Genomic DNA, 24,156 nt, shown 5'->3' with positions numbered 1-24,156 from the left:
ACGAACGGAGCCCCACTGATCGAGTTTTGGGATATTTTTCACTGGTTTGCAGCTGTTTGCTGTCATTTACTCATCAAGGCGGAGTACCGTTATTATAAGGACTATGCCAATTATTTAAAGATTGACATGTAGAGAATAAGCTATTATTGATTGACAGAAAGTACTAAATTTGTACCTATGACGGTTTTATGACGCCAATATTCAAAATACGATCAAAAAATGGCTGCACGGTGAAGTAAAATGTGCATTGGAATAACACAGCAAGTTTGGATAGATGGTAGGATTTCTTTTTAATAAAATGTATGTTCCCCCGTTATTAAAGCTTGTACCGGGTTGAAGATTCAGATATTTGGAAAAGAATAAGTAATTGAAACAGAGAGAAAGTACTAAAATCATAGCTTTTATACTTTTTGATATATGATACTAACTAGTTCATCCCCAATAGCCACGATCCCGATACAGCGCTACCAGTAGGGTTCATTTGCCTATTGTGAGTGCCCCTGCTGCATGATGATGTGTATTATTATTATTATTATTATTATTATTATTATTATTATTATTATTAGGTAAAACAAATTGGTTTTGAATATTGTTATTATTATTATTATTATTATTATTATTGTTATTATTATTATTGTTGTTGTTGTTGTTGTTGTTGTTGTTGTTATTATTGTTATTATTATTGTTGTTGTTGTTGTTGTTGTTGTTGTTGTTGTTGTTGTTGTTGTTGTTGTTGTTATTATTATTAATGTGTTGCTGAAGCATTGCTGAAACGCATGATAGGATGACACATGGTGGTCACACCGGTGATTGTACTAACTATAGTCCGACCATAGTAACTTGGGGGCTAACAATGCTAATTAGCATTGTTGGGGAAAGATGGTATGACTATAGTTCAACCATGGTTGTGTGCGGTCACACGCAACTCATACCATGGTCCGACCATCTCTGTCTGACCGGGCCCTCTGGGGTCATGCATTTATGTTATCAAGACTCTTTACATACTTAGATATGCTATCATGTATTTTTGTTTAGCCAGATGAATTGCAAATCAAAGTGCCTCTGTTACATAAAATGATATGCTATCTTGATAATCTTTATAACAAGAGACATTTTAGTAAGCAAATTAAATACTGATAATGTAAAAGGTCAAGCAACCCTTAGAAAGTTGCATAATTTTGACCATGGGATTATAACTGTCAGAATCTCTTAACATAATTTGCAAACAGACCAAGTTTTGATTTTTTTGTTTTCATAAAATATACTGTCGATAGATTATAAGACATAAACTATATTTGAGGGAAATAGGTAAAACAAATTGGTTTTGAAAATTAATAGTGAAAAAGAGATAAATATGTGACCCCTCAGCACAACTGAGCCCTGAAGTCGCCAATCATCATTTTTGAGATATTCAACCAAAATATTCTGCTTGAAATTAGCTTTAAAATGATGTACATATCATGTCTATAGTACTTGACATTTAAGTAGTGAAAATCAATAAAACAGTCAATAAATCCTTTGTTTCCTATTGTTTATTGTTAAGTTCGATGGAGCATATCTCAATAGTGGCACTGGCGACATCCGGGCTCAGTTGTGCCGAGGGGTCACATATTACTATATTAGGTATGATGTTGTCAAATCTTGCAGTTACTAGGCAAATACAGCTATATGAACGAATAGAAAAGAAAGAAAAGAAAAGGAGGGCAAGTACATATGGATGGGTTACGGGTACAGCTCAATCAGCTTTAAAGTCGTTATCTACTCAAAGTTTCTGTCCCATAAAATCCAATGGTTTAGAAAAGAAATTGGGTGACTTTCAACATTGGCTATACCATAATTTTGGTAGTTTGGTACTTTTTGATAAGCTGTATAACAGTTGGTTCAAGGTGAATTTCTTTGGCAATCTCCACTTCAGTTTTGCCCACTATGAGTACTGTTTTCTGTCTAGCCTACTAAACAATTGTTTTTTTGTGTGTTATTTCCCATTCAGACGGTATGATGTGGCATCCTTTTATCAAAAAAGATGAAAATGTATTAGATTTGTTTCACCCAGATTTTTGCAGGTAAGAACTGAATTGAGTTTGTGCAAAACTCAATATACAGCATGGGCTATTCCAGTTGAAATCCGTACTACCTCTGTAGAAGATTTTGGAAATATCTTCCACAAGGGGAGTATGAATTTTGAATGGAATTAACACATCTGGCAGCTCCATTTGAATTTCATACACCCTCTAAGAAAGATTCAACCTGAATCTTCCACAGAGGGAGGGTGAGTTTCAAATGGAGCTGCCAAATGTGCTAATTTCATTTGAAATCCATACTCCCCCTGTGGAAGATATTTCCAAAATCTTCCACTGGGGTAGTGTGTATTTTAGATGGAATAGCCCATTGCTGCCTTGTGGTATTTTTCAATATTGTGTAACAGATCACTATATAAGATAGCAAATATGAAAAACAAAAACTACACAAGGCAGCTTTTCCATGTATTGCATTTTGCATTGGAACTCTTCATATAATCCTATTACAGTTTCTTCATGAATGTTTTAAAGGGTATTTTGTGATCCACAGCATCATCCCCCATCATCCTATCAAAAAAAAAGTTGAGATTTTTACACCACTGGAAACCTCTGGCTACATAATGTTTATGTACAAAAAATTCTTGCAGATTAGTTCGTTTAGCAAAAATATTGTGAAATTTGAATTACGTTCTGGTACACCAGAACAAAATTACAACACATTGTCTATGGAGCAGTGTAATTTACATAATCATGCATGACTTGCAAACGCAAAATCGGAATCATATCAACTGACATTTTGGGAATAAGGATTTTTCATGGATATCTACTGGAAAATGTCAATAAAAAGAGGATGCTAGGATCTCAAAATACTCCTTCAAGTAGTGATTTTTGCCAAGTGTAGTCAGTGATGTCAGAGCTTCATTTTGGGCAGCAGTAGGTGGAGGGGTTTACAAATTTTCCAGGGTGCATCATTTTGGCCCGGTAAGCTCAGCGGTGCATGTTTACTGCCATTGCTGGGAAGCTTCAACTGGGAGCAGTGTTGCCAAAACTTTTCAGCGTCAAGGCGCGGCGCATTGACTCGCCAGGCCGCGGTAAAGGATTCTCAAGTAGCCCAATTTTTAAGCTTCCAAAAAAGCGCCCAATAGTGGTATTTGGGCGGATTTACCCGAATTTAGAATTCAAAACACCCAATTGGGCGGGAAAGCACTTGACTTTGAAATTTCCGGTACTTACTGGGAAGTTACTGACCGATCAATAAATGGTCACAAAACCCATTGTAATTTCAATTTGGAGCTTCAAAGACTCAAAACCTTTATAAATCGGCTAAATGGAAAGGAAAATACATCAAATTATTGCCCAATTTTAGACAAGTAGCGGCATGCTTTTTTGAGTAGCGGCAAGTGATCGCCAAGTAGCCCAATTGTGCGCCTAAGGCACGGCGTTGGCATCACTGACTGTGAGTAGACTACTTAATTCACATGCCTCAGAAACAATTTAAAAAAATCCTCAGGCTGATCCTGGACGAACAAATTCAAATTCAGAAGTTTGTTGAGATCATGAAGGATGGATGAATTAAATCATCTGAGTAACCAATCAAAATAAATTATTCTTACCATATCTCTGATTGGCTCAATTCATGATGTAGCCCACTTTGTAACCAATCATAGTAGTTCTTAGAGGCTGATAATTCGGCTGGCAATGCCCATGGGTTAAGGTTAGCAACTATTTCAAACTGTTGCGATACGGTAGTTCATAGCATCTTGCGAATGGTTGTGAGCTTTGGCAAACATTGCATTGATCGTTTTATAGCGAGTGTGTAGAATTCAAATATTACAGATACACTTTTGTAGGTCCTGAAATTCTTGAGTTATATTGTATAAAAGAGGGCTGAAACAACATCACTTTTGTAAAATGTACATAACTCATTCACAACAATAAATCAAGCAAGTTTTCAAAGTATATGATTTGTAGAATGAACTTTTGCAAAACATCAAAGTGTTATTTTTCAATAATATATTGATTTAGATAATGAAAATCAATTTTGTGTGCGGCTTCGACCAACAATACATGTACCTCGTCTCCCTTAAGTCTAAATGCTACTTGTACGTTGATTACAGGACCATGCCGTATGTTTATGAAGAAGATGAGACCTTCAAAGGTATCCCTATGAGGCGTTACGCCCTGGCACCATATGCTTATGCTAACGGAACCACATACCCACCTAACGAGGGTTTCTGCAAGGATGACACATGCGCACCAAATGGGATCCAGAGAATGGACCCATGTAGATTTGGTATGTATTCTTTGAAAGGACAATATTGTTAATTTCCCACATAGTTTTAACTTTACTTTTCCAATCTCGAATATGATTTTGGGATGATTTCCAAAACCTCCGTCTAAGCTTCTCAGATGAGAAGATGATAGAGGGCCTGTAGATATTAACATCATATCATTGCTCTTCCCCATCGTGCCTAATTAGCTCAGTTGGTAGAGATGGTCTGTTGATTCAAAAGGCCCAGGTTCAAAACCTGGATGATTGAGGCATCTGTTTCACATGTGCATCTATATGTGGCGTCTTAAAGTGCGTGTGTGTGTACACCTGCCAGTGCTTTGAGTGAACACTAGCGATTTGTAGCTTCGCCCAATGCGCACTGACGTCACTGCCATATGGTAGAAAATGCTTTATCAGATATGTGCCATAACCCATAATGAAATTGGTCAAATTTTTTCAAACTTCATTTTTTGGCCTGTTTTGTTGGGTTTACACATGTCCCAATTTAGATGTAATTATTGTCATGTTTGTAGAAAAATTGAATTGTTATCGTAATACTATAATAAATCGCCCATTGGACGCCATCGTTACATGGCTAAGATAGTGGCTCAAAATGGAGCGAATACCTTCCTGACAGTTATTACTAACATTGTCATCATTTTTGGTAAAGACTAAGGAACCGTTCACAAACACTTGTAAAGGGGGGCCTGATGCAAAAAGGGGGCCCTTAAAATTTTTGACCCTCCTAAGGGTGGGGGGGGGGGGGGCATGATAAAATGATCACAAATTTTCTCGGGAAAATTGAGTTTATATGTTTTTCTATGGGGTTGACCCATAATTTCCATGTCAAAAAGGGGGCCCCTGAAATTTTTGAGACCTGTAAAGGGGGGGGGGGCCGATTTTTGCATCAGGCCCCCCCTTACAAGTGTTCGTGAACGGTCCCTAACAAAATTAAAATTTGGCAGAATTCTTATTTTATAACCATAAATATTTGTTTTTTATTCCATGTATATACAGGTAGCCCAATGGGCATGTCAAATCCTCATTTCCTGTATGCTGATCCATCGTTATCAGAACAGATCATAGGACTTAATCCAGATGAGGAAAAACATAAAAACTATTTCTTACTAGAACCGGTAGGTAATGGATTAGACTGTCACACAGTCTTGGTTCCATAGTTGGGTAGGCCTAAATACTCAGAGCTAAAACCACCTTCCCTTCATAACTCCAAAAAATAAGTGGTGGCTCTGAAAAGAGCTGTTCACTGTAAATCTCAATCCCATTATAACTCTCAGAGATGTAAATCGTCAGAAAATTTTGCTTGGATCTTCCCTGTACAAAGTATAGGGAAATACACATTTTCTGGAAATGTTAAAGCAGTAATTATGACAGTGCTTGTTTTCATCCCTGAACTCTTCCATAGACTGAAAATGCTTTATAGTTTGTTTTTTCTAGCAGACGATCGTTAAATCCCTGATCATTAGTGCAGCCATTGGCTGAAATATTGTCTCAAAGAAGTGCACTTGTTTATCTTCCAGCGCTAATGCCATGCCAATCTGCTGAATTGTCTGCCGATTGCACCATCCATGATTTTTTCTTAAATTTCGTTAAAATTTATTTTATGAGTAAAGCAACATCCAAAATGTAAAAGTGTGTGAATGATATGTCTGTACATCACAGGTTTAGGGGTGCAAAGAGTGCAGGGAAGAGCTGTCAGCATCAGTTGGCTATTGTAGTTGAAATCCATAGGCATACACCCCTATGGAATACATGACCTTAAGGTTATTAATTATTTTAAACTGTTGTGATTTGGTAGTTCACAGCATCTTACGAATGGTAGTGAGCTTTGGGAAAAACTGCATTGCTCAATTCATAGCGAGTGTGTAGAAGAATTAAAATATCACAGATATACTTTTATAGGTGCTGCGGTTCTTGAGCTACGTTGTAAAGAGGGCTGAAACAACAACACTTTTGTAAAACGTACATAACTCATAATAAATTAAGCAAGTTTGCAAAGTATACGATTTGTAGAATGAACTTTTGCAAAACATCAAGGTGTTATTTTTCAATAATATATTGATCTAGATAATGAAAATCGATTTTAGGTTGCTTGACCAACAATACCTCGTCTACCCTTAATCTCCCTCACAGGGGAGGGGGTGTAGATTTCAAATGGAATCATCCATTCAGATAACCCGATTTGAAATTCACACTCATGTGGAAATTTGAAGTCATGTTCTCCCTTAGGCTGTGTATGGATTTCAACTGGGTTAGCCTATTATACAGTGGGCGGCCCTAATTTGGTAAAACAACCTAACTCGAAGATAGAAGTTTTACCTAATTAAGGCTCTGCTGAAAAATATTTAGACCTGCTTTGGTGAAAACCTCAAACTTTAGGAACACAATAATAAGCTGGACACTTGGAAAAAAGAAATGGCATGAAGGCTTTTAAAATTTTTCCAGTACAGTCCTAATTAGGCATAAAAGTCTATATCGAGTTAGGTCGTTTTACCAAATTAGGGCCGTGGGGGTTGTGTAGATTACTGAAGTTAATCAATAAATTGTATTTTGATTAATCAATTTAATTAATGATTTTTGTTTTGTTGCAGTATATGGGGATGCCTTATGTAATGAGACAGAGGTTACAAATCAACATGTTTTTACGAGATGTACAGGGCATTAAGTAAGTCTTTGAGAGTTATTTACCATACTTCGTCAAATAAATGCCCCCGGGGGCATTACATTTTCCCAAGGGGGGGGGGGCCATTTATTCAAGGTCAATTTTAGAACGATAATTCTTTTTAAAATCATTAGGTAAACTAAAAACACACGCTAAAATGACGAACTATGAACTAGAAACACTGACTTCTGGCTCACTTCCGGGTTTCTGATCCAGATTTTCGCCAATTATTGACGCTATTATCGACCATGTGCGCAACTTGGTAAGCTTACTACACAAGATAGCATGGAAATATCAGCATTTTGAAACATCTTGGTTTAAAAAAGTGGTGGGGCGTTTTTTTGAGGGGGGCGACTATTTGATGAAATACGGTATTAAGAAATAAAAAAAGTTTGAGGTGATGAGGAAACAAAACACCCTGAACTGCGCGGCCTGACTGACACAGATTTTGCTTAAATATTAATTTTTTAGTGTATTGTCGCAAACACATGAACAACATTTAATGGTAAATTGTGCTTTACAAATCCACTTGATTACTCACATTTTTAGACGTTTCATCTTCCTACGGAAGACTTCATCAGTAATGTGATGAACCAGCAACACTCCTACTCTCATCTCCAGAGTGCACAGTTCTTTGCAGTAGCTGGTCATATACATGATTGAGTGAGTATGTCCCTTCATCGCGGTTGATAACGTTACGGTCAGAATTGACGACGAGGATATTTTCAATTCACATGATGTCGTGTCGCTATTCACGAATACCCCTATCAATAAAACACTGGAGATAGTGAGAGAATATTTGGAGAAGGACACCACGTTGAAACAAAGAACTTTACTTAACGCTGATGACATTATTGAATTGCTCGAGTTTGTTTTGACGACGACATATTTTTAATTCAGAGGAGAAATTTACATGCAAAAATTTGGAGCTGCCATGAGGAGTCCGGTGAGCGATTATCGCGAACATTTTATGGAATGGTTGGAACAAAGAGCCATAGCCAACGCACTCCATCGCATGTCGTCCAAAATTATGGAAAAGATATGTCGACGATATCCTAGAGATTATACCAAAGGGCACTACGCAAGAACTCACAGATCACTTTAACAAAGCCGATCCAACCAACAACATTAAATTCACTTACGAGGAGGAAGCAGAAGGAAAAATACCTTTCCTTGACACACTGATCAATCGCAAAGATGATGGTTCGGTAAAGACGACGGTGTATAGAAAGAAAACGCACATAGACCAGTATTTAAATTTCGCTTCCCAACATCCCTTGCACCAGAAATTGGGGGTAGTCAGAACATTTTAGATCGGAAAGACGCGATTGTAACTGAAGAGGAGGATAAACAACAGGAGGAGGAACACATCAAATATGCGCTAAACCAATGTGGATATCCGAACTGGACTATTGAAAAAGTAAAACATCAGATAAGCGATAAGACCAAAGCGAAAAAGAACACAAAGGACAAGAACGCAGAAAAGAGTAAGGGCATGGTTGTTATACCGTATGTCCAAGGTGTGTCTGAGAGACTGCAGCGAGTATTTAAGAAACACAACATCCAAACAGCGATGCGACCACACAATACGCTGAAACAGAACCTCGTGCACCCCAAAGACAAAATTGAAGCCACCAAAACTTGCGACTGTGTATATGAGATATCATGTAAAAACTGCAAGAAGTCGTACATTGGAGAAACCGGCAGACCTTTCGGGGTAAGACTCAAGGAACACCTAAAGGAATCGGAGAAGTTAACAGGAGGAAATTCACTCGCGCAGTACGCAAGGAGTCGGTCGACGAAATTAACAAATCTGCCATCACAGACCATGTGTCACAAGAAAATCATGTTATTGATTGGGATGGAGCCAAAGTAATCGACAAAGACTCTTGCAAGCAAACTAGATGGATCAGAGAAGCCATGTGGATCAGGAAACGGGGGGCCAACGTTATCAACCGCGATGAAGGGACATACTCACTCAATCATGTATATGACCAGCTACTGCAAAGAACTGTGCACTCTGGAGATGAGAGTAGGAGTGTTGCTGGTTCATAACATTACTGATGAAGTCTTCCGTGAGGAAGATGAAACGATCTAAAAAACGTGAGTAATCAAGTGGATTTGTAAAGCACAATTTACCATTAATTGATTCCAAACAATCCTGATGAACTTATTCAAAGAGACATGAACAACATGATTGTATATATCTTAGTACACTACAAGATTCCTATTGAGGCCGCCTGCACAGGTACACTATCGCCAAGGTACCAGGCTGGTACACAAAGAGTAACTACACAATACCAAAGCTGCTTCTACACAGTGCACAGGACCAACCAGCAGTGTACAGTGGTACTACACTGGTATTCCCCTGGTACTGCACAGTGTACCTATGCAGGTGGCCCCAATAGGAGTTTGGTAGTGTAGTACATGTTGGAACAAACAATGCTTTTGAATAATGTACCTACAGAATAAGTCTTATTTTGAGTTGCGCCAAAATTTTGTAGATCTTAGATGATTACTTTAACGCAAGTGTTTATTTTTTTTTTCTGACAGACAAATGGGGGATGTAAGAACAATGTATATACCTGCCATCTGGTTTGCCCAGGTAAGATTAAGACTTCAGGGTCCGTATGCACAAAAGAGTTAGACCAGGTCTAAAGTTAGACCTGGTCTAAGTGGAATTTTTTGGCTTGCAAAAAAATTCTTGCTCCCAATTTTACTCATCCCCAGGGCTCATAATTATTAAGTGGACAGCCACTTGGCAAGAATTGAGATGACAGTGCAAAGGTACAACAGAGTCTGACTGCTGGTTTGCTGTGCATATGCAAACCATTATTTACATCCTTTGCAGGGTAACATTTCTCCTCTCCCACTCATTGTGGCCCTAAATGTGCAGACACCACAGTGGACAGTGGGTGCAGGTGTGCGATGGTTTGGAGAGTCACATAAAATGGTGATCCTGTGTACCAGACGAGCAATATCTGGACATGTAAAAGTTGCAGGCCTTTTTGTACAGAGCAGGATCAGCCCGGGCCTAATTGCTGTGTCACACGCAGCATTGAGTTCGGGAGTCACATAAAATGGTGGTCCTGTGTACCAGACGAGCAATATCTGGACATGTAAAAGTTGCAGGCCTTTTTGCAAAGAGCAGGATCCGCCCGGGCCTAATTGCTCTGTCACACTCGGCATTGAGTTCGGGAGTCACATAAAATGGTGGTCCCGTGTACCAGACGAGCAATATCTGGACATGTAAAAGTTGCAGGCCTTTTTGTAAAGAGCAGGATCCGCCCGGGCTTAATTGCTCTGTCACACTCGGCATTGAGTTCGGGAGTCACATAAAATGGTGGTCCCGTGTACCAGACGAGCAATATCTGGACATGTAAAAGTTGCAGGCCTTTTTGTAAAGAGCAGGATCCGCCCGGGCTTAATTGCTCTGTCACACTCGGCATTGAGTTCGGGAGTCGCATAAAATGGTGGGCCAGTGTACCAGACAAGCAATATCTCGACATGTAAAAGTTGTAGGCCTTTTTGTACAGAGCAGGATCAGCACGGGCCTAATTGCTCTGTTATACTCAACATTGAGGTCCACTTTCGCAACCCTTACGGGCTTGGCAGTATATCGACCTGTGGCACGGTTGTGATCATCCAGACAGCATGGATAAATGCCTAATGTTTAATTTATTATTATTATGAATACTATTAAGAACATTTACAAGAATATATTATATTCATAGTACATTTTTATTACTTTATATTTCAGGAAGTAGATGTTCCAGATAATGTCATCAAATCATATGAGCTAGGCTTCCAAGTAACAGCTCTTATTGTTGAAATAATGAAATATATCATGATAGTCGGAGGGGCATTAATGGTATTGGCTGGAACAACAATAACTATTGTAAAGTACTATAGAAGAACCCAAGCAAACCAGGTAAGTCTGATTGAATATGAGAGATTCCTGTTGATATCCACACACCCCCTATGTGATACATGATGTTCATCTCCCACACAGGGAGTGTGACTTTCAAATGGAATTACCTGAATGAGTGACTCCAATTGAAAACTACACCCCCTATGTGGGAGATTATTGTCATGCCTTCCACAGGGGGTGTATGGATCTCATTTGGAATAGCCCAATCTTCCTGTCAGATGTTTCAAATGGTAAGCTAGTCCATCTTTCTACAGTAAGAGCCAGTGTTGGCATCAGGAATTTTTCGGGGGCTATATTTTATTGTTGTTAAACTTTTGATTGAAGGAAGAGAGGTTCGGATCAAAAGAGGGACAATGCTATTTAAACGAAACTAGTTACAATGGGGAGGGGGTCAAACGTGTACAATTGTGAAAACAGGGTAAAATAAAATATTGATAGTGATGACTTGCATATTTCACAATTACATTTTTGAAAGGAAGGGTGTCAGCCCCGTAATCTAACTATTAATCTTCCAGCTCAGCCAGAGATTTATATGTTAGGATCATCGACTTAATATAACGCCATACTTTTTGACATACAGGGGGAGATTAGGGCTAATCGTATACGTTTGGGAAATCTCTATAGCATCTTGTATATAAACTCTAGCAATCAACGATTCTCCGATTCCGATTTGATCTTTGTGAGTGGTTGACAATTCCCGATACTCTTTCCCACAACCGCCAATGGACCCGTTATAATCACTCTAATAAATCTGTCAGCTCATCATATTAACTAATATTGCATGGATATTTGTAAAAATATCACCCCCAAAATCTGTATTATGTTCAATTAGAAAATACCAATAGTATTAATTGACCTTTTCGGTAAATCCCATAAGCCTTTGCGAGTACACCTAAGAACTCGTCATTCTGCGTCACGCCGCTCTGCGCCGATGCGCACATCGTTTATGGAACATCGTTACTGCGCATTGCAAGTCGGCGTGACGTCAAATGACGAGTTCTCAGGTGTACTCGCAAAGGGTTATGGGATTTACCGAAAAGGTCAATTATGAAGTTTATGTCCCCTGGCAACCCTTATGAACGCATGCAGGCTCTGAACAAAAACAATATAACAACAGCAACAACAACAACAACAGAGTAAGTTAAATAACATAACACACATTTGTTTCCTGTTGTGTAGATGAGAATGACCCTGGGTCATTAAAAGGGTAAAACAGAATCAAAACCCAGAAGTGTTCGGGGAGCCACCGGGAGGGGAGGGGAGATTTTTAAAAGGAATAGCGCAATACTCCTAACTGGCAACCTGTTTGAAAGGTTTTCATAACTCTGGTTGTATAATTTACAGGTATGTAACTGTTGTCATATGGGATACTCTTCATATTTAGTTAAGTCCAACAAAAATTGATATCTGGCAATAACTAACAAACAAGAATAAGAAAACCAATATGATTTGGTTGACCGTCCAAGGTTGCCGCGACTTTTTTGTAATTTAAAGTCATGATAAGGGATACTGTTCATATTTAATCAATTAATTTGACAATAACTGATAAACGAAAACAAGAAAACCAAGGGTATTTGACCACTTGACCAAAGGCCAAAGATTTCGTTGACTTGATTATTTAACACTCTCTCTATTTCATTGATAAGGAAAATTGTTCAAATCTAATTAAACAAAAATTGATATCTGGCCATAACTGATTAACAAGAAAACCAATGGTAATTGACCAATGTCCATGTGGCCAAAGGTCAAAAATTTGATTTGATAATCTATAATTGCAAAAGTATTATATATGTTTATATATTTATTACACAAGTAATTAAAATTTGAGATTTGCATACAAAATACACTTGCTGCTTGATAAACATTCATACGGGTTATGTTATTGAGATATAGACATTTTTTAATTGGCGTTCAGAGATTTTTTAGGTTTGTAGACAATTCAGATTGTGAGCTTTCCTGCAATGTTGATGGAAGACTAAGGATTCTTGAGTATTAATATACTATAGGATAAGCCACACGTTTGCGCAAATGAAGTCATTCACTTACTCACTGCGCAATCATGCATGTGGTGGTATGTCTTGTATAAGAGATTTACCTGTGGAAGAGTTGATACTTAAATTTTTGTTATGTATGAAAAAATCCAAGTGACGAAAAATGACCAACATTTGGTCCTTTCTTTCCATTACTATCATATTGTGAAAAACCAAGTAGCTGAAGTGTTAGCTCAATGACCCCATGTTGACTTCAGCTAAATAAGCTGAATTTTTGTTGGAAAGGGTCCGAATTAATAGCACTTGATATCCACCATCTTGGAGAAATTTGGTGTACTGAATATGCCTAGCAACTGTCAATCAAATACAGGATAAGTCTTGGAATCAAGATAGTGGTGTGGTATTAATTTCCCCCCTTATTTTGGCTTAAAATGAATGGAAAGCCTTCCTGACGGTTGTTACTATTATAATTGTGTTATTTTTGTGAAAGAAATTGCAATTTCAATGCTTTCAAATTATTTGCATCTTGCCTATGCACAACATGCTTTGCAAAATCTATTAATCTGCTACACTGCTGATAAGTGCATGTTTAATGTAGTTCAGATTTTGAAATGGCTCAGTCAGCTTTTTATTGCTCCAGTCATCTTTTTTTTTTGGACAAAAATTGTGCTTTTTCTGCATTTTGTTACAAAGTCATCAGGTTATGTTTATGCAACTTATTCTGACTATCACAGAAGCTGGGATACAATACTATTTAAAGTCAAACTGTTTCTTAAATTTAGCTAAGTTTAGCTAGCAAGGCACTGTTGGCATAACACTCCATTAATTTCAAAATGTGTCTCAAATCTTGTCTGCTGTTCAAAATCTAATAAGGAATGCATTTTTTTATGTATTTTTTTTTTATTTTCGATTTTAGATATAAATGATTTATGACTGATGCGGGAATCAGGTTTTCTTGTATTATTGCCCAGATCGCCTTGTCTTGGAATATTGCCCATAATGCTTTGCAAAATTAATCACATACAAAATTTATGATTCAAGTCTTGTGTTCTTTATTTTATGCTGTCCTGGCATCCAAATCACCCATTGGTGTATCCAGGTTTTCAGAACCGGGGTGGGCTCAAAATTATGAATGTACCGACAACATGATACCACTGACAGGTGTTCTTATCAAGGTTAAATACCACTAATTATGTGTTACACGTGTTTCAATGGGAAAATGCCTAATTTCGGGTGAAATTTTCTCATATTCAGAACTCTCACAGTTCAATGTCACCAATATCAGGTGAAACTATATGATTTAGATGCCAAATGATCAAAAATTGAACATAGGTTGACCTGAGACTTTTCTTGTTTTAACGCACTGAACCGTAAACACCTTAAAATGACAGTGCGCCCTCGAAGCTGAAAGTTACAATATGATAGGGCGACTATTTCCTAAAAACCGAAGCAGTGCGTATGAATTTTGGTACTATTACAACAAAAATGTCATATAATGAGAGAAAATGTACCATTTTGAAGCATCAAACTCTAAAAAGTACTTTTTTGGCTATATAACTTGATCAGTTTCAGCGATTTTAATGCAGTCTTTTCGAATGCCATGAAAACAAATAGTTCCTCGTCGTATTTCAATTAGTTTACTGGGGGAAATGTGCATGAAATGCACAAAAATGTGCAATATTAAGGGATCTAAAATGAGCATTTATTGCGTTTCGACAGTATTTTTTGTGGGACATGAGAGCACCATAGACCTATCGAATTGCATTCTGAATACTGAAGCATGTCTTTCTGATATCAAATAATTTTCATTTTTGAAAATCACAATATAATACAAATTTTATGACAATTAATAAAAATTTGATATTTTTCAAATTTTTGATATATAACAGTCCTCGAAGTAAATTATATAAATCTAATGATATATTCTTAACGTGTATGTAGCAGGGAGGAAAAGCCGACGGTCAATTGAAAATTTTGACCTTTCATATTGAAGATATGGATTTTTTTCCCAAAAGACCTAATTTTTTTTTGGTGTTTTGGGAAAAAAATCCATATCTTCAATCTGAAAGGTCAAAATTTTCAATTGATCGTCGGCTTTTCATCCCACCTACATACACTTTAAGTATCAATCATCAGATTTATAGAGTTTACTTCAAGTACTGTTAAATATCAAAAATATAAATTTTTAATGATTTGCCATAAAATGTGTATTAAATTGCCAATTTCAAAAAATCAAAATTATTTGATATAAGAATGACATTCTTCGTATTCAGAATGCAATTCGATATGTCTGATGTGCTCTAATATCCCAAAATAAATACTGTCCAAACGTTCATACCCCACCCCTTAAAGCTTTATGGGCCAAAATTAGATTCACTTTGTTGGACTGAAACCAGCCAAAAATAAGAACGAGCACATCGGAAATATTGGTCAGTTTTCTTGATATTGACAGCTACGGGACCGTTGTGTACCAATGGAAATCACCTGTCTTATACTGAGGCCTTCCATGTATAAAGGGAAAAAGGTAATTGTTTTTTGACAATTCATTCATGACCAGTGGGCACACATTTTCTAATGCATGCTGGAGCTTTGAGACAAACTGTTAAATTAATGAGGCCTAATGAAAGAAATTTTATGTTTCTGTAACCAACATTTTTGACATTAAAAAAAGTAGTGGATGGGGTTACCATTATATTCACACATCTTTCTTTGCAGCTTTGAAAAAGCGCTCTGCAAATGCTAAATCTGCTACTGTAGCCTTGATGCTGGTTTTGCTAGATACGTTGGCTATAAAAAGTTGTGGCTCTAAATACATGTTTGTAGATATTCTTGGCAATGCAAAGAAATAGGGGCATAGCAAGCGGGTGGACAAGGTTCAGGGACCCAAGCAAAATCAAAAATGAAATAGGGCTCATAAAGGAGATGTTATAAGGGCCTCGTATTGCTCCTTGTCCATATTAAGCCCCAAGGCGTTTACTATGCTCCTGCAAGGAAGGTGATGGAAAGAATGCAGGCTCATGTATAGATGAAATGTCTGCAAAGCTTAAAAATCAGACCCAAATCTGCCAGTCTATTGATGCATACAAAGAATGGGAACTCTTAAGGGATCTGGAATGAGCGTTTTGAGCCTTTTGACAGTAGTTGTTATGGAACATGTGAGCACCTCAGGCGTATTGAATTGCATTCTGAATATCTGAAACATGTCTTTCTGATATCAAATAATTTTCATTTTTGAAAATCACGATATAATACAAATTTTATGACAAATTATAAAAATTTGATATTTTTCAAATTGTTGATATATAACAGTCCTCGAAGTAAATTTTATAAATCTAATGATATATTCTTAAAGTATATGCAGCTGGGAGGAAAAGCCGACGATCAATTGAAAATTTTGACCTTTCATATTGAAGATATGTATTTTTTTCCCAAAAGACCTAATTTTTTTTGGTGTTTTGGGAAAAAAATCCATATCTTCAATACGAAAAGGTCAAAATTTTCAATTGATCATCGCTTTTCATCCCACCTACATACACGTTAAGTATAAATCATCAGATTTATAAAATTTACTTCAAATACTGTTAAATATCAAAAATATCAATTTTTAATCATTTGCCATAAAATGTGTATTACATTGCTAATTTCAAAAAAATCAAAATTATTTGATATCAGAAGGACATTCGTAGTATTCAGAATGCAATTCGATATGTCTAATGTGCTCTAATGTCCCACAATAAAGACTGTCCAAACGTTCATACCCCAGCCCTTAAGACAAGCCATATTGTAACTTTGTAATAATTAACCCCCAAATAATTGTCAAGATAGCTAACACTATTATGTTGGAGTTCTTGTCAAAGTCTAGAAATGTGAAATTACAGGCAAATCTTATCACTTCTTTAAAATGTTAACAGGATCATGTAGAGGAAGGCTCAGTAGGATCCTTTAAACAAAAGGAGGCCTATACCAACCACGGAATTCAAATGCAGGAAAAAGACAATTAAATGACAGGTATCAAACAATCAATCATTTAGCCAACATTCTTACCCATCAGCCAATGGATCAAACAATTGATCTGTCAATTCAAATCAATCAATCAATCAATCAAAATCAATGAATTATCAATCAATCAATCAACCATCAATGATGATGATCATACAAATACAATCAATTCAACTGATCATACAAAATCAAACAACCGTACAAAATCAATAGATCAACCAATCATACAAAATCAATCATGCAATATCAAATAATCATATGGTGTCAATCAATCAATCAATCAATCAATCTCATTTGTTTTATTTTGTTTGTTTTGTTTTATTTCTTGGGACACTCAATCAGTTGAAAACACAATTAATCATCTGTTCTTCCTTGAGGCCCCGGGGCTTTGCAATACATGTACCATACTGATTGTTGACAGTTGTCGACGTCGGCTTTTTAATTTTCAATTGTCGACAATGAAAATGCTTGCCGATACCAGGGCTACCATACACTGCATTGGTCATGAGTTGTATTGACTATTCAAGTTAAAATTCCCCTATGGACAACATAACGGGGGTGTAGATTTCAAATGGAGTAACCTCCCATTCAGGTAACTTCATTTGACATTCCCACCCCCTTTGTGGAAGATTAAGGTTATGTCTTCCATAGGGGTATTGATTTCAACTGGAATAGTCCATTCTTTGTACTACATGTAATCTAAGTTATGAAACATAAGAAACACCCCACTGTGTATAAATGTTGTCTTGGAAGTTTTGTGAACCTTGTGACTGAAATTTAATCATATTTCAAATTGACAGTAATACCCAGGTGTAATGATTACAAAACATCAGTCTGTCAAACAATGCAATTACATCATTGGTTAGTTCAGTGGCCACACAGTCACATCATTTCCACACATGCCATTGACATTTAAATGTGCTGTAATTCAAAAACATATTCAGTGTTTGCAGGTGTTTTTTATTAGTAAAATTATTCTTTCATTATGTGTTATTATACAAACACAGACTATATGTTTGAGACTTATGTAAAATGAACTTCTCACAGGCATTGTAATACTTAAATTGTCCAATTGTGTACTTTTACAGTAGAGGGCAGTATTTGCTTCATTTGCAGTTGGGAATTGACTTAAAGGGGTACTACACCCATTAGATTTTTTTTGCATTTAAAAAAATTTTTGTGAAGAAATGAGAAAAACAATGGACAAGATGATGGCAAAAAAGTGGTATGCTAAATGAAGGGGCAAATCTTCTTGATATATTGATGGCATCGGTATCAATGTAGCTTACATGCTTTTAAAGGTAGAAGCAAAAAAGTGGTACATCAGTGACATATCACTTTTTGGCTTCTACCTTTAAAAGCATGTAAGTTACTAATAGACCTTCAAGGGAAATTAACAAATTTGCAAAAATTTTATGTTGCACAAAATAGGTTCTTCAAAATGCAAACTTTTAATGCCCTGCAAATGTCATGCTTCACAGCAGGAAAGTGTTCTCAACTTTCCTGTTCACTGTAACTGTTCTTGTTTATCAGACGTTGATTTAAAAAAAAAATGTATAATGTTGATACCATTTCTGGAATTGATCATTGCATTGCTATGCTAAACCATTTAGTTCATCCGTGCTGCAGTTACTGGTATTTGAAGAGCCTGTTTCAGTGGCGTACCATGATCGCCCCAACCCCGGGGGGCTGAAGAAAATTCAATTTTGCCGCCCCGTCCTCAACAGCCCGAAAAGGTTGACCCAATTTTTTTCTCTGTCGTTTGAAAAAGTGAAGAGCAAAAAAAAAAAAAAAGGGTTTCAGGCGCTAGCGCCCTAAAAGCAGCACATTTTGATGTATAGTCCCAATTTTAAAAATATTTTTATGCTTTATCACATTTTTTCACAATTCTTTTTGCCGCCCCCTTCGTTTTTGCCGCCCCTGTTTTTGCCGCCCTTCTTCTTCCGCCGCCCTTCTTCTTCCGCCCTTCATTTTCGCGCCTCCTGCTTTTTACCGGGGGGCTGGCCCAAAGCCCCCCCCAAATATGCGCATGTGTTTCCAAACCATGTTAAGTCCACAACCCAATGTTTCTCATTTACTTAATATACAATCACAATTACTTTGACAAGTTTGACATTAGCAACAATGATTTGTACCATCAACCAGCCATTATTTATCACAACAATGCTGCTAAACAATGCAGACTTTTGTTCTTATTTGAGAAACAAAGGCCTGACACAGTATTGTTACTGTGCATCCATCCACTGTTTGCTTTGTAATGGTGCATCCAACTGAAATTACTATACCTATAGCATCACAACTCATTGCAATATCGCACAGGTAAATCAGAAACATATGTGTTTTTTTACTTAACATGGTTTGGAAACATTCATTTGCAGCAGCTATTAATATCTTTCATATGCTTTGCTTTCATTTGAATATAGCCACCATATCAACCCATAAATTGCTGATAGCTGCCATATTTATAATCATCTGTGTCAGAAGTTATGGTGAGTGCAATTTTGCAGAACTTAATATTAAATGTACCGTATTCATTCCAATAAGCTCCCAGGGCGCTTGACAAAGTTATTTTGGGTGACCGCTTATTTTTTACCTTGTTTACCTAATTTTTTCATAAGGGCCATTTATTAGAGACAAATTTACCTACGTTATAATAGGGTCACGAGACGTTCTAGTAGCTTTTCTGATGCAGTAAATGTGTCGCAAGTTTACTCAGGACTTCAAATCCTCAAGCTATTTCTCTGTATCAACGTCTATCAGTCACTTCAACATTAATGGTACCCTTTAACAAATTGAAAATACCCTGGGTGGGCGCTTATTGGGGTATGGGCGCTTATTGGAATGAATACGGTATCTGCATTTTGCCTCTTGAAAAGGTAACACACACTGGTAGAGTAGCCATAATCATTACATACAACACAAAAGTAGCAACCAGCTGGACCTTCAGACTAATGAAAGTTGCACTCAGAAATAGGTCATTATTTTGCCATTTTATTAAAAGCTTGGAATATTTTCTAGTTTTAATAGTTTCCTGTGTAAACAAATACCTAAAGGTCAATATACTAAGACCCTGGTCAGATAAACATAAACACAGATATGCATCATCCGGCCATCGTTCTTTACCATGGTTGGGCGATAGTTGACTAAACAATGTACGGTCACACGACAGTGTACTATAGTCGGATGAGCATGATTTCACACTGAAATGCATGATCGGATGACGCATTGTGCAGATCACACGGCTGGTTGTTTGTACTAACTGTAGTCTAACCATAGTAACTCTACCGTAACCTGAGCTCTAATGATGCTAATTAGCATCGTTAGGGGAAAATGGTATGACTGTAGTCTGACTATGATCGCTTGAGATCACACGCTACCCGTACCATGGTCCGACCATCTGTACTTGGTAAAACCATGAACGTCTGATCAGGGTCTAAATAAGCTATAGAATTCTCATATAAATAAGCTATTATAGTATATTGACCTGTTGGTATCTTCTATGTTTTATTGGTTACCGTGACAAAGCCAATATGTGACCTGCTACCATGAAATCGGCGTAAAGTCGCAATGTGTTAGTCACTCAAAACGCCCCCGCTACTGCGTTGGTATTCACTCACCTGTTAAAGCCACTACAAAGTACCGACGCGGACGCACACATTGTGCCGACTTTGAAGACACGCATACCTGCAGCAGAGACGCAGCACTACGCACTGTTAACGCGCTGTATACATCACACGCGTTGTCAATTTGTACTTCAGAGTGGACAAACTCTACAAAGTATACATCCTTTGTGAATAAGGGCACAATGGGTCATTCACGAAGGATAATGCTACTGGCTTGTACATGTGGCGGCAAACAAAGAACATCAACTTAGTCAGACCAAATATCTTGAAACCACCAACTCAACAAAATGCGTATTAAGTCGCGGCGACTTTACGCTGATTTTGTGGTAGCAGGTCACATATATGTAAATAATGAATGTTCAAAAAATAATGAAAAATGAAAAGAGTGTCAATATTACTTGGCAAAAAAAACAACTTTCAATAGCCTTGTGAAGACCTCTACATGTGCATATCCCTATTATGCTTGGAAAGATTAAAACATTTAGGGAAGCACGGTGGCCCAATGGTTAGGGCCCAAGCTTCATAATCGGCAGGTCACAGGTTCGAGCCCCACCGCGGCCAGTGTGTAAAATATGATTGGATCACACGCATCACATAATTATATGCATGGTTTTGGGCACAGCACTAACCTACACCAAGTTTGCTTTGCGTGCATGACTGACGTACATGCTTCTGTAACTTAACTCTGAGCATAAGTTGATACTTTGATGCACACTAACAAGAGCTGAATAATTTTTGCCCGTTATGACTTGGACTTGGGGAGTGTAATCCACATACGTAATTTTTACAATTTACCCTTTGTACATATTGTGAGTGTGTCATACATGTAGGCACAGCACTACTACAGATACTACATTAGTGCCACCTATGTAAAGCTCAGCCCTTGCAGAATATTTGTTATCATTTCAAAAATTGGGCTGTTCCATTTAAAGTCCACACTCCCCCTGTGGAAGATTTTAGAAATATCTTTAAAGAGGGAGTATGAATTTCAAATGGAATGAGCCCATTAGGCAGCTCCATTTCAATTTCATACAGGCTTTGAAAAAGATTTAACCTGAATCTTCAACAGAGGGAGGGTGAGTTTCAAATGGAGCAGTCTAAAGTGTTCATTCTATCTGAAATTCATACTCCCTCTGTGGAAGATATTTCCAAAATCTTCCACAGGGGTAGTGTGGATTTTATATGGAATAGCCCATTAAGAGCACTGATGAATACACAGTACATTGATTTGTAATAGCTGCCCTGTAGACATTTGACAGTTTCTGCATTCCATTGTATACTGTGACACATGACAGCTATTATAGATGGAGCCTTCTTGAATATTGGACAGTATTTAATTCACCTTTGTCTTCTAAATTCACAGCACAGAAATTGTTGTAAAAGAAGCTTGTAGCACATTAAAGGCGAAGCCATGCCAGAGCAGTTCTTCTGGGATGAACCAAACCTGCCTGGTTATCAAATTAATCAGTGACAAGGTTATCTCTTTGACAGGTGGTAATTGATGTTTAAATGTTATTCTATCAATTAGCACCTGTCAAATTTAGAGATAACCTTGTCACTGATTAATTTGATAACCATGCAGGTTTAGTTCACTCAGAAGAACTGCTTTGGCGTGGCTTCCTCTTTAATACACTTACATAAAACCCACTATCGTAAACTTCTGGTACCGTTCATATCCTGGAAATGCGCACAAGTAGAGAATGTCTTATTTTTTGTAATGACTACAATCTTTACCATTCCTCTTCTCATCAACAGTATTTAAATGAAAAAGAACCACTCCTGGATAACAAACCACACCCGCATAAGAAGACATCAAAAAGAAAACAACCTCCAAGTGCTAGCACCAGAAAGTTCAAGTCAATAGCTCAAAGTGAAACCTCGGAAGCGTCAGAACTTGATTAACGACAACAACGCTGGCATCGTAGTTCATCATGACCGTTCTATGGCCCATTTTGTTACGATTATTATTTTATTTAAATTGAAAGGGCAGTTTCAATGATAATTATGCATTACATGTGTTATTATGCTGAAAGAAGGCTGGCAGGGTTGTATAAATTCTACAGGTATAGTACTTTTTGGGCCCCATATGTGGGCTTATATTATCGCCCAGATGTTTTCCTGATTGGCTGTCCATCCGTCCTGGCGGAAGCAAAACCATGAATCCACTGTGCAGCTAAAATGCAATAAATGATCAACTTCAAACTTGGTATGGTAGGATATGGTAGCCTTGTTGCTGTATAGTTGGGTGTCATGTTATTTGCATATTTATGAATGTCAATGAGCCTATTTGCATGCTCCAATTGCATATTCTTTGTATTTGGTGTGGGGGCCACCTTAATTATGAATTTGCGTAATTCCAGTTAGTATTGAATTCAACTAAATGATAATTGTGAAATAATGGACATGTTTGTTTCTCTTTTCAGAAACTGAAAGGCTCAAGATTAGAATTAACAACATAGAAAGTTGGAGAAACAAACCTTATTTGAAATGTTTTCAAAATTTGGTCATCACTGTGCAATGTGTAGTGGTGATCACTACCATATCTTATGACGACCTTTTGGCAATTGCCATCCCTATTATAGTAATTAATTCATAGAAGATTATATTTAATCTTTCAAAAGTATTTGCAGACCTGAAACTTAACCTCTTTTTAGCTGATTTCCTCTTTTTTTAATTCCTGGAATTTATGCACTATTTGTTATTTTCAGCCCAATTTGAGTTAGCATAATTTTGCACTATTTCCCTCTTTTTTTAAAGCATTTCCTTCTTTTTTCAGAAATGGTCAGTTTCAGGTCTGTATTTGTGTGCTTTTCTTTTTGGTGCCTCTTTCTAAGAAGGGTGCTGGGGATAGACCCTTTACAGTGGCAGCAACATTTGTTTATATCAGAAATGCTGCTACTCTGGAATCATTCAAAACTTTGCTCAAGACATAACTTTTTCCACATTATTGTTGCTTATGTTTATATTTGTTTGTATTTGATAATTTGTATTATATTAAGTTAAAAAAATTCACAGGAGAAGTGTATTTAACCCTAGTCTAACAAAGATGCTACCCTCCAGAATATTTTTTCTTGCCGCCATCAGAAAAAGTTCAAATGGCTTCAGGTTTAAATTGTCTGACCAATTTAGTGAACATAATTATGAAAAGTGAAGTCCTATATCTCACCTTTGTTCCATAACCATTAAGGTATAGGACATTTTTTGTTTTTGCTATAGCCCCCGAATGAAATGTATTTAATTATGTTTGTACTCACTCGGGTAGCATTGTGTGTGAATTTTAAATCCGAACTAAGTGCTATTCTTTTTTATGGGTATTTTAGTGTCTAAAATGGCCCAAAATGAGGGTTTTTCAATATTGCCGTCCATTTCGAATTGTCACCCCATATAGACTTTACATGTAAAATAAAAAGGCTCATAAAATTTAATAGCACTTGTTAGGATGTAAAATTCACACAAAATGCTTTTTGAGTGATTACAAAGATAATTAAATACTTTTCATTCGGGAGCTATGTGGAATTTTTTTAAATGTATTCCTTGTACAATGACATTTCACAATAAAATGTCCATTGGAAACAAAGGTGATCTATCCATTGAAATCTGATGTTTTATAGCAAATATCCAGAGGGAGTTGAAACCGCTTGA

At 37.0% G+C, this 24,156-nt stretch overlaps 1 protein-coding gene across 4 annotated transcripts in view; it reads left to right on the top strand.

The window, feature by feature from the left end:
• Positions 1 to 23,931, top strand: part of LOC140166487 (scavenger receptor class B member 1-like) — a 46,284-nt gene extending 22,353 nt beyond the window's left edge. For 3 of the 4 annotated variants that reach the window (XM_072189999.1, XM_072190134.1, XM_072190074.1), the window contains 7 exons: positions 1,991 to 2,063; positions 4,136 to 4,311; positions 5,308 to 5,426; positions 6,900 to 6,973; positions 9,524 to 9,575; positions 10,731 to 10,901; positions 22,270 to 23,931. In XM_072189999.1, coding sequence (XP_072046100.1) covers positions 1,991 to 2,063; positions 4,136 to 4,311; positions 5,308 to 5,426; positions 6,900 to 6,973; positions 9,524 to 9,575; positions 10,731 to 10,901; positions 22,270 to 22,416 — 812 coding nt within the window. In that variant the 3' untranslated portion in view covers positions 22,417 to 23,931. Of the gene's footprint in view, positions 1 to 1,990; positions 2,064 to 4,135; positions 4,312 to 5,307; positions 5,427 to 6,899; positions 6,974 to 9,523; positions 9,576 to 10,730; positions 10,902 to 19,314; positions 19,381 to 22,269 lie in introns of all 4 variants that reach the window. The other variant, XM_072190194.1, reaches the window with a different exon arrangement.
• Positions 23,932 to 24,156: the final 225 nt, after the last annotated feature.

The sequence above is a fragment of the Amphiura filiformis genome, chromosome 1 (assembly GCF_039555335.1).
Source record: "Amphiura filiformis chromosome 1, Afil_fr2py, whole genome shotgun sequence".
Taxonomy (NCBI): domain Eukaryota; kingdom Metazoa; phylum Echinodermata; class Ophiuroidea; order Amphilepidida; family Amphiuridae; genus Amphiura; species Amphiura filiformis.
Note: the sequence above shows the minus strand (reverse complement) of the source record. Positions and strands in the feature narration are given on the sequence as shown.